Source organism: Oratosquilla oratoria, chromosome 32 (assembly GCF_046742065.1).
Source record: "Oratosquilla oratoria isolate Oo_2021 chromosome 32, ASM4674206v1, whole genome shotgun sequence".
Lineage (NCBI taxonomy): Eukaryota > Metazoa > Arthropoda > Malacostraca > Stomatopoda > Squillidae > Oratosquilla > Oratosquilla oratoria.
The window spans coordinates 11,382,486-11,392,551 of NC_134808.1; the positions used below are offsets into that span (position 1 = coordinate 11,382,486).

The window sequence follows — 10,066 nt, forward strand, 5'->3', positions numbered from 1 at the left end:
ACCAAAAATAACAAAATGGAATGAAACTCCGATATTGACTTATTTACCACAGAATTCAAACACGCTTGAATCATGGGGACATGTTCATCCCAGGAAGGTTGAAGATCAGATGCAAGATGTCTGATAATAATGAGAATCTTTCTATTCTGGCGTTCAACTAGGCCACTTGACTTAGGATGATAAACAGTTGTGTTACATTTCTTGATATGAAAATAATCGCAAATATGCGAAAGCATCTCATTGTTGAATTCACTCCCGTTGCCAGAAATTAGAGTTTTGGGTGTCGTAAAGGGGCACATGAGTTTGTCAATAATTGCATTTGCTACGTGTTGTGCTGTCTTGTCTGGTAGGGGGGCCAGAATACAGAATCTAGAGAAATGGTCGACATAGACAATGAGGCACCTGTTTCCAGTATGTGTAAGTGGTAACTTAAAAAGACAATAACAACTGTGTCGATTGGTTTAGAAGGTGTAGGGTAAGTTAGAATTGGAACATAAACGCTAATATGACCTTTTTGACTCGCGCAAGAGTGGCAAGCGTCGATGTACCCGTGTATATCCTTCCTCATTGTTAACCAGAAATAGTGCAATCTGGCCTGAGTGACGCATTTCTCCTTGCCAGGGTGTGCAGCAATAGGTGAATCGTGTATAAGTTTTAAGACTTCTGGAATGAGATCTATAGGGACTACCAGTTGGAGCACCGATCTGTTGGATTCCTGTTTGTTCATTAGTGTTGTTTTATGGCAAAAAAGTGTCATCCACTAGCGTGTAATTGTCAATATCTAGAGGAAAGTTGTCTGTGTCAGATGCAGGCGCGGATCCAGGGGGGAGGGGGGGGGGGTTAGGGGGCTGAAGCCCCCCCCCAAAAAAATTGTTCTTCCATGAATCATTGTAAGGATGTCATTTAATCGATTTTAGTACTTTCTGATGTTTTGCCAGGTCCGGGGGTTAAATATCCTTGTTTGCAGGGCGATTGGTGCAAGAGAAGGTGGTATCATCAGTTTCTGGAGTCTTCGCCATCATGATGGACGAGACGACCGACGTTTCAGGGAAAGAACAGGCCACCATTTGCGTCCGTCACTTCAGCGGAGGTCAGCTAAGGGAGGACTTCCTTGGCTTTGTTCACGCCAAGGATCTGACTGGGGAAGGCCTGGCTCGCCTCCTGCTTAGCACAGTAAAGAGTGTCGGCCTCAACATGGGCAACTGCCGTGGCCTCTGTTTTGATGGTGCCAGTGCCATGATGGGAAAGTTTCGCGGGTGTGCAGCTGTGGTAGTGCGAGAATACCCGCTCGCAAAGACGATTCATTGTTTCAGTCATCGTCTCAACCTCGTCTTGACCAAGGCCTGTGACACCAAGGAGGTAAAGCTCGCTCTCCAGACTCTCAGCGAGGTGTATAACTACATCTATTCCTCAAACATGCGCTCGATGAGGTTTACTGAGCTGGTAAAAGACCACATGTCCACAAAGCGGAAGAAGCTGGTCAGCCTCTGCGCTACTAGATGGGTTGAGCGACACGACTCAGTCATTGTGTTTATGGAATTCCTGCCAGTTATTGCCGTCTTTCTGGAGAACGAGAGCAACTCGGACGCGACGGCGGGACTACTACTGATAGCAATCCGAGAGCCGCGGTTTCTGATTGGTCTCGCCGTCGCTGAGTCTGTGCTAGCTCACACTGTGGAGCCGAGCCGAGCCCTGCAGTCCCCTATGGTCGATCTAGTCTCAGTGTACGCTACGATTGGTGATGTGGTGACGCATCTAAACAAGACCCGGGAAGGTGCACTGACCAACTTCCAGGACATCTTCAAGAAGGCAGAGGGGCTCCTCCAGGAGATCGGTTCATCACACGACACCATTCCTGTACCTCGAGTTTGCAAGCGCCAAACGCAGCGAGCGAATTTACCCTTCCAGACAGCTGAGGAGTATTACCGAAGATCTGTATATGTCCCATTCCTCGACCATGTATTGACTGAGCTGCAGACCCGGTTCGGGAATTATACTATTCCTGTTGGCTTCAAGATCAAGAATCTGCTCAGCAGCGCTGACGGAGATGTTGCTGCTGTACTGGAAGCGGCAAAGGTTTATGAGGCTGACATCGAGACCTTGAGCCTCGTGAAGGCGGAAGCAGAGCGCTGGTATTCAACAACAATGAAGTTCGAATCCATTGGAGATGCCCTTGCCCACGCCCAGACCCGAATGTATCCGAACCTGGCCAAGCTCCTCCGAGTTTTGATCACGCTCCCAGTCTCAAACGCAGAGGCCGAGCGTTCATTTTCAACCCTGAAGCGACTGAAGATCTACCTAAGGAATACTATGGTTCAAGATCACCACAACGGCCTGGCGCTACTCGGCGTTCACAATGAATTCAATATTGAAATTGTAGCAGTGCGTCGGTGAGGAAAGTTGAAAAACGGGGTCTTGCTTTCTTGAGTTTAATAGCAAGCGGATGTAAACAAACAAGCGACGTCTAGAACGTCTTCGTATCAATAACTTGACATAAACAAAAGATGTCTACATAGGATTCAATTTGATACACACGACTAAAAGTGCTGTATAGGATCTAAACCTATTACAAAGTATAAAACATGAGAATCACATATATAAGGAATCTACAGCACCAGTATACAATTCTTTAACACCATTTACATGTATATAAAAATAATAATAAGACAATTAATCTCAATTTACCACATCCCTTTTCCCTTATTGAAAAAGGAGTATCCATAAGAACATAACTGAAACATTTATCTTTATAACACCACAATTATAGATTCAATCTATCAGGTGGTTTCACAACTCTGCTAGATCTTCTAACTGGTTGTGGACTTGGTACATTCACAGCATTATCATCATTATCAACATTTACAGAGGAATTTTCATCAGCCTTATCCATTACTTCTGAACTATCAGGACAGCGTCCCCGACCCGAAAAATACACAGGCACAAAAGGTTTACTGCTACCCGAGTTATCTTTACATACAGTGTCATTACTGGTAACAGTTGGTGTATATCTAGGCATTAGTTGATCAGAATGTCTTTTCCAAACAATGTTTCCAAAATCTTTTAACATCACTTTGTAGTTTCTCACACCTAGAACTTCAATTACTTTCCCTTCCAACCATGAATGACCTTTGCCATAATTCTTTACAAAAACAGCATCATCAATCTTATATTCAGACTTCTCAAACTTACACACTTTTTCCAAAACCTTTTCCTTCTTATTTTGTGGTTTAATTTTCTCTACTATACCTCTGAAGTTTCTGTTAAACATTAGCTCAGCTGGAGCTTTACCTGTGGAACAATGAATTGAACATCTGTAGTTATACAAAAATCTACAAATTCTGGTTCTGATATCACCTTCCTTAAATTTACTTAATCCTTCCTTGAAAGTTTTTACAGCTCTCTCAGCTAAACCATTAGATGATGGGTTATATGGGACTGGTGTCATATGTTTTATTCCATTCTTTTCAAAGAAAGTCTCCATTTCCTCTGATACAAATGATGAGGCATTATCTGAAACTACAATGTCAGGTAACCCAAAATTACAAAAAGTTTTTCTCAGCATAGAAATTGTTACTGTAGATGTTGTAGACTTTGTTACATGAACATCCATAAATTTTGATTGTGAATCCACGATCACTAAGAAATAATTTTCATTGATTGGACCTGCATAGTCCATATGGAGTCTACACCAAGACTTACCCGTCTCAGGCCATGATAAGGTAACTTCCTGAGAACCTTGAAAATTTTCAAAACAAATTGAACAAGCTTTAGTAACCTCAGATATATCTTGATCTAACTTAGGCCACAATATCCAATTCCTGGCTTCAGCCTTCATAGCAATACCATTATGACCTACATGCAGCTGTGAAAGTACGCTACTTCTTAATTCAGCTGGTATAACTACTCTATTCCTAAATAGCAACACATCTTCATATATACTTAAATCTGCTTTAACTGCTGCATATTCAGAAATAACAGGATTATCAATCCACCCAAATTTAACACATTGGAAAACCTTCCTCAAAACAGGATCACTCTTTGTCATAACCTTAACCCTTTCATAGGAAACATTTTGATCTTCCAAATTTTCAACTAAATTCACATATTCAGCAAGTGTATGTGAGTCTAAAACAGAATCTACTACAGGCAAACGGCTCAGGGTATCTGCTACAATGTTTTGTTTGCCTGATTTAAAACACAATTGGTAATCATACTGGGGATAACAATAATGCCCAACGCTGTACTCTTGCGTTTGCATTGACAGGAATCTGTTTCTCACTACCAAATAAACCAAGAAGAGGTTTGTGATCTGTACGGAGCACAAACTTACGTCCAAGCAAAAAATATTTAAACTTAGTTACAGCGTACACTAACGCTAGAGCTTCTTTGTCCAATTTAGCTCAGCAGCAGACAGCTTTTTACTTGCAAAGTAAACTGGTCTTGGACTACCATTCATTTCTTGAATTAACACACATCCTACTCCTACTGGTGAAGCATCTACTTCAACAATAACATCATGTTCACCATCAAAATTGGCTAGTAAATCAGATTTGGCTAACTCTTCCTTAACAGTCATAAATGCTTTTGCTTCAACAGAAGACCACTTAAATTGTGCATTTTTCTTCAGTAAATCATACAGAGGTGCTAATACACTTGAAAATTTTCTTACAAACCTACAATAATAAGTTACTAGACCCAAAAATGATTGAACTTCACCTACTGAATTTGGTATAGGAGCATCTAAAATAGCAGCAAGTTTCCTTGGTGAAGGTTTTATGCCATCACCTGAAATGACATATCCTAAGTATTCTAAGGAATTGGTATTCAGAACAGTTTTCTTTTTGTTAATAGCAACATTATGTTTCTGAAATACCTTCAAACACTTTATCTAATCACATATCATGTTCCTCTTTAGTCTCTCTCCTCCGACTAATATGTCATCTAAGAAGGCAACTACTCCATCTATATTCACCAATAATTGGGATATCAATCTTTGGAAGATGGCAGGAGATGATGCAAGTCCAAAGGGTAATCTTTTATATTTAAACAGACCTTCATGAGTATTAATTACTAGCAATTCTTGACTCTCATCATCTACTGGCACCTGTAAATAAGCATCCTTTAAATCAATCTTTGAGAATATCTTGCTTTTCCCAACAACCAGCAAGGATTTCATCAACTTTAGGCAAAGGGTACTGGTCACATGAAATACTTTTGTTTAACTCCTTGAAATCTACACAGATACGCATTTGACTTTTGGTCAGCTTTTAACACTGGTACAATTGGAGCTGCCCAAGTACTAGAATGTACTGGCTCAATGATATTGTTATCAACTAACTCTTCTAAAGCATCTTCTACCAATTTTCTGTAGTGGTAGGGCACAGGCCTTGCTTTTTTTCCAACTAGGCACAGCACCGCTCTTTAGGTGTACCTTTGCTACAACACATGAAATTGGCAATCTAGAATCATCTGAAAAATTATCTAATTGTACCTTGGAATCCAAAACATTAACTCCTTCCTCTATACCTGTGAGTGCAATACCAATTTTAGGCATTAAATCTCTTCCACATAAGTTATTAGAGTTATTAGATTCAACTACATACAAACTTTGAATTACATTGTGACCATTATAAAATATATTTGCATAAACCTTACCCAAAACATGCAAATCATTATTTACCACAAGCCTTCAAAATTTTATCACTAGGCTCCAAATATAAATCTAATTTCTTAACCCAATGCAATGTTAGGGTAGACACACTGGCACCGCAGTCAATTTCATTACGGTACATTATGACCTTCAATATTAATATCAACCTTATTTCTCACTGGCAAAACCTTACCTACAACACTGTGTACAGGTTCATGAGAAATATCAACACTAACCACTTCTGGAAGGCTAGGTCGATCCACTAAATGTAACAATTGGTTATCATCACTACCAGTATCTCTCTCTTCCTGAGAAATTCCCTCGAAAACGATATTAGTTTTCTTTTTTCCAAACGTTTTCTTGTTGGTAAATTTTCCAAAAGATCCTTTCTGGGCACTGTGTGGCTTACCAGACATAGTCTTATCAAAACGGCACACTCGTTTTAGGTGTCCTCTCGTGTTACAAACTGAACAAGTTAGGTGCTTAAACCTACAGTTCTCACTTTTGTGTGGATACCCGCAATGCTTGCAACTTTCTTTTTTCTGACTATTAAAATATTCAGAACTAACCCCCACTTTCCTCACTTCAGTAGTCGGGAGCTTTTCTCCGACAAAAGCTTTTTCCAAATTTAGAATTTTCTCTAAAATGTCCGTTGAAGACATAGTTTGTAAATCCAAATTCTCAGCAACTAAGTTCGGGAAATACACTTCAGTTTCTATTGCCATGAATAGTTGGTCTCTCACTCGAGCATCAAATAAGGTACCAAAACTACGATCCTTGGCTAGACTTTTCAAGTCAGCATACAAGTCTCTTAAACTTTCATCAGATTTTTTTCTTTCTATTCGGAAATTTGATTTAAACTCCGATGATAGCTCGGTTTTACCTTGTAATGTGCATCTAAAAGCTTCACTAAATCATTATAGGTTTTCACATGTGGCAAATCAGGTGAAGTCAGGGAGGCAAGCGTGCTATACGTATCACTTCCTAATGATACTAATAAAGAATTTTTCTTCTTATTATCATCAGTGATTCCATTGTATGTAAAATGAGCTTGCAGCATACTAAGCCATATCTCCCATCTAATCTTATTGGGGGTTCAAAACAGTCAATCTTACCTGAGTTATTTACCATTGTAAATCTATTGCATTAAGTCCTGTTTCCTTGTGAAACTAATGACTCGTAGCCTGCTAAACCAAGGCTATTTTCGAATCCAGAGTGGCCAGGACGGTTCCGATGGAGTGAATAGGCGAGTATATCTTCATCCTTCGATTTCTCCACCATCAGTTGGAAAGGCAGCTATTTCTGTCTTCTAAAACTTAATTCAGTCCTTTAGCACACAAATCCACAAATCCTCGTCGCCACTGTAGCAGTGTGTCGGTGAGGAAAGTTGAAAAAGCGGGGTCTTGCTTTCTTGATTTATTAGCAAGCCATGTAAACAAACAAGCGACGTCTAGAACGTCTTCGTATCAATAACTTGACATAAACAAAAGATGTCTACATAGGATTCAATTAGATACACACGACTAAAAGTGCTGTATAGGATCTAAACCTATTACAAAGTATAAAACATATGAGAATCACATATATAAGGAATCTACAGCACCAGTATACAATTCTTTAACACCATCTACATGTATATAAAACTAATAATAAGACAATCTCAATTGACCACAGAAATAGACAGTGTAATCAATGTATTTGCCCAAAAAAAACAGGAGGTTGATGTTTGTGTGAGATCCCATGAACAATGCTGTGTGTTATTAATGTAATTTAGATACTTTTTATTAACAGGTTCAGAAGTTCATACACGTTTTGGTTTGTATTTTTGTTTTTTTAAAGCTACTTTTTTTTTTTATTAATTCCAATAGTCCATGTGCACTAACACTACACACGGATCCTGCAATAATTTCTCTCTATGCGTGAGTATACGCGTGCCAGTGCCTTATCACTGACTAGCACAAGCGTGTACCAATATAAAACAAATATACATTCTATTATATATGTATAAAATACAGTAAAATCTGAAAAACCTTATTAAGTTAAGTATACCTCAGACTTCTGATTACATCAAACTACTCAGAGGAAGGAATTCAGGTTAGCCCCCCCTCCCCCAAATTTTTATCCTGGATCCGCCACTGGTCAGATGTGTCTGCAGATTCGAGGAAATATATGACTCGTTTCAAAAAAGGATCTTATCTCTGCGCTGCGGCTATGTGCGCTTGAGTAATATTGACTCAAATTTGGTATTGAAAGATGGTCGCAATATGGCGACCAAGAGCATCTGCAACTACATTTGCTTTGCCCTGAACAAAATGGAAGATAGGCATGAACTCCTGTATGGTAATGAAGTAGTGGACAAGTTTCCCGGAAAGGTTCTTCCCCTTGAATAGGGGTAAGATTGGTTGATGGTCTGTGCATATTTGTATTTCGTAACCAAGGATGATGTTTTTGAAATGTTTAAGTGCGTATATCATTGCTAAGGTTTTTATGTCTGTGACTCATTAATTCCGCTCGTGCTTGCTGAGGGTGGGGCTCGCATAGACAATTGGTCTGAGTTTTGTGATGTGGTGTTGCATGAGAACAGCGTCTAGTTCTGTATAGAACGTATCAGTTTAATTGTAAAGGGAAACTTGTGGTTTGGGAAGGCAAGGACAGGTGCCATGGTTAAGGCTTTCTTTAAATCATTAAAGGCTTTCTCTTGGTCAGGTGTCCAATTGAAGGGTGTGTCCTTCTTAAATAGTGACGTTAAAGGAGCTAATATACTAGCGTAACCTTGAATGCAACATCTGTAAAAACCTGACAGACGAAGGAATGAACATATGTGTTCTACAGAAGTATGGCGTGGAAAATCTATGACTGCCTTGACCTTGTCCTGCGAAGTTAAAATTCCTTGTGAATTAAGGACATGCCCTAGGAAGCGTATTTCTTTCTGAAGGAAAGAACACTTCTTAAGCTTCAGTTTGAGACCTGCCTGTTCTAGTCGCGAGAAAACAGTGTGTAGAGTGTGTAGATGTTCGTTAATTGATTTGGAAGCTATGATGACATCATCGAGGTACATGAACAGAGTGACCAATGAGACCTGCAAGTACTTTGTGCATGAGTCGTGTGAACACTAAAGGAGCTGATACGAGACCCATGGCGAGTCGTTCGAATTTATAGTGTCCTGTGGGTGTGCTAAAAGCTGTCAGCGGCCTAGACTCTGGGGCAAGGGGGATCTGGAAATATCCTGACATAAGGTCCAAGGTCGTGAAAACTACCTTGTTTTCTACGATAGAGTGGAGGAGGTCGTGAAGAAGTGGATTCGGGCGTCGGTCGGGTACAATCAGTTTATTTAACTCTGAAGTCTACTACAGGTCGGAAGGACCCGTCTCGTGTTTTGGCTACTATGGAAAAATTCCATTCGCTAATGATTCGATGATATCTTCGAGCAATCATGTCTTGGATAAGGGTTAATCTACAATCATGCGTTTGACCTTGATGTGGTATCTGTATGTCGGGAAAGTAACATGGTTTTTGAGTTCTCACGAAGGGGTATATGATGCTGAATAAGATTAGTTGGCTCCGAGGGTGTTCATCCTTCCGCTAGCAATTGGTCTGTTTGAACTTGTTGAAAAGTTGCAAGCAAGGTCTGCTTGTGCATTGGGGGAAAATTCATTATGGTTAAAGCTGAGATAGTATACAATGGGTTCCTGCACTGCTTGCACATCGGAAACTTGTGTCACAAATACTTGGTTGAATTTGTGGAATTTGTCATTCCATGACTTTAATAAGTAAAGGGATATAGCTTCAAAATCGCGAAATGTTTTGTTACACAACTGTGAGATGGAGGGGATGGTGGGCCCACCTCCGTTATGTGTCATTGGCAATTAAAATGACATGTATGACCTTTTCTTTGACGTAGAGCTGATGGCAGAAATCAGGGAAATGCTCATTTACACGACAAGTTTCTGGGCATTACAGAGTACGTCAGGTGATGGTAAATTGAGGATTAATTGTATTTGATTGCATTGGTTCGTTGTCTTTGCAATAGACTTTGTCGTTGATATATAATTAATTTGTATACTTGTGCTGTAGGTTTCCTTTACATACCATGTTGATTCTCATATTGTTTATTACTCTGGAAATGGTGTTTTCAGATGCTCTAGAGCAATCTATTGGTATTGTTTATATGTTTTGGATCCTATGTAGACGTCTTTTGTTTTGTTCAGGTACTTATACTATGACCTGTCAACATCTTTGTTTACTTTTGGTTCATAGCTTTTCAATAAAGGAGCAATCTTTTGCTTTCACCTGTTTATCTTAATATTCTTCAACCACCGACAGACCAACAGTTAATAGTGGCGGCGACTCGAGGGATCTGAGGATTTGTTTTTGGATGCGACCAGTTTTGTTTTTGAAAGACGGGGAAATAGCTGT

General features: G+C 39.8%; 1 protein-coding gene across 1 annotated transcript; it reads left to right on the forward strand.

Annotated features, from left to right (window-relative positions):
- Positions 1–377: 377 nt before the first annotated feature.
- On the forward strand, positions 378–5,253 carry LOC143017544 (zinc finger MYM-type protein 1-like). The gene is made up of 3 exons (XM_076172334.1): positions 378–417; positions 968–1,479; positions 5,242–5,253. The coding sequence occupies exons 1-3, from the start codon at positions 378–380 to the stop codon at positions 5,251–5,253; spliced, it is 564 nt and encodes a 187-aa protein (XP_076028449.1).
- Positions 5,254–10,066: the final 4,813 nt, after the last annotated feature.

Coding starts and splice junctions, on each gene's coding strand:
- LOC143017544 (XM_076172334.1), top strand. CDS start 378: ATGGTCGACATAGACAATGAGGCACCTGTTTCCAGTATGT. Junction 418..967: donor GGCACCTGTTTCCAGTATGT/GTAAGTGGTAAC, acceptor CCTTGTTTGCAG/GGCGATTGGTGCAAGAGAAG.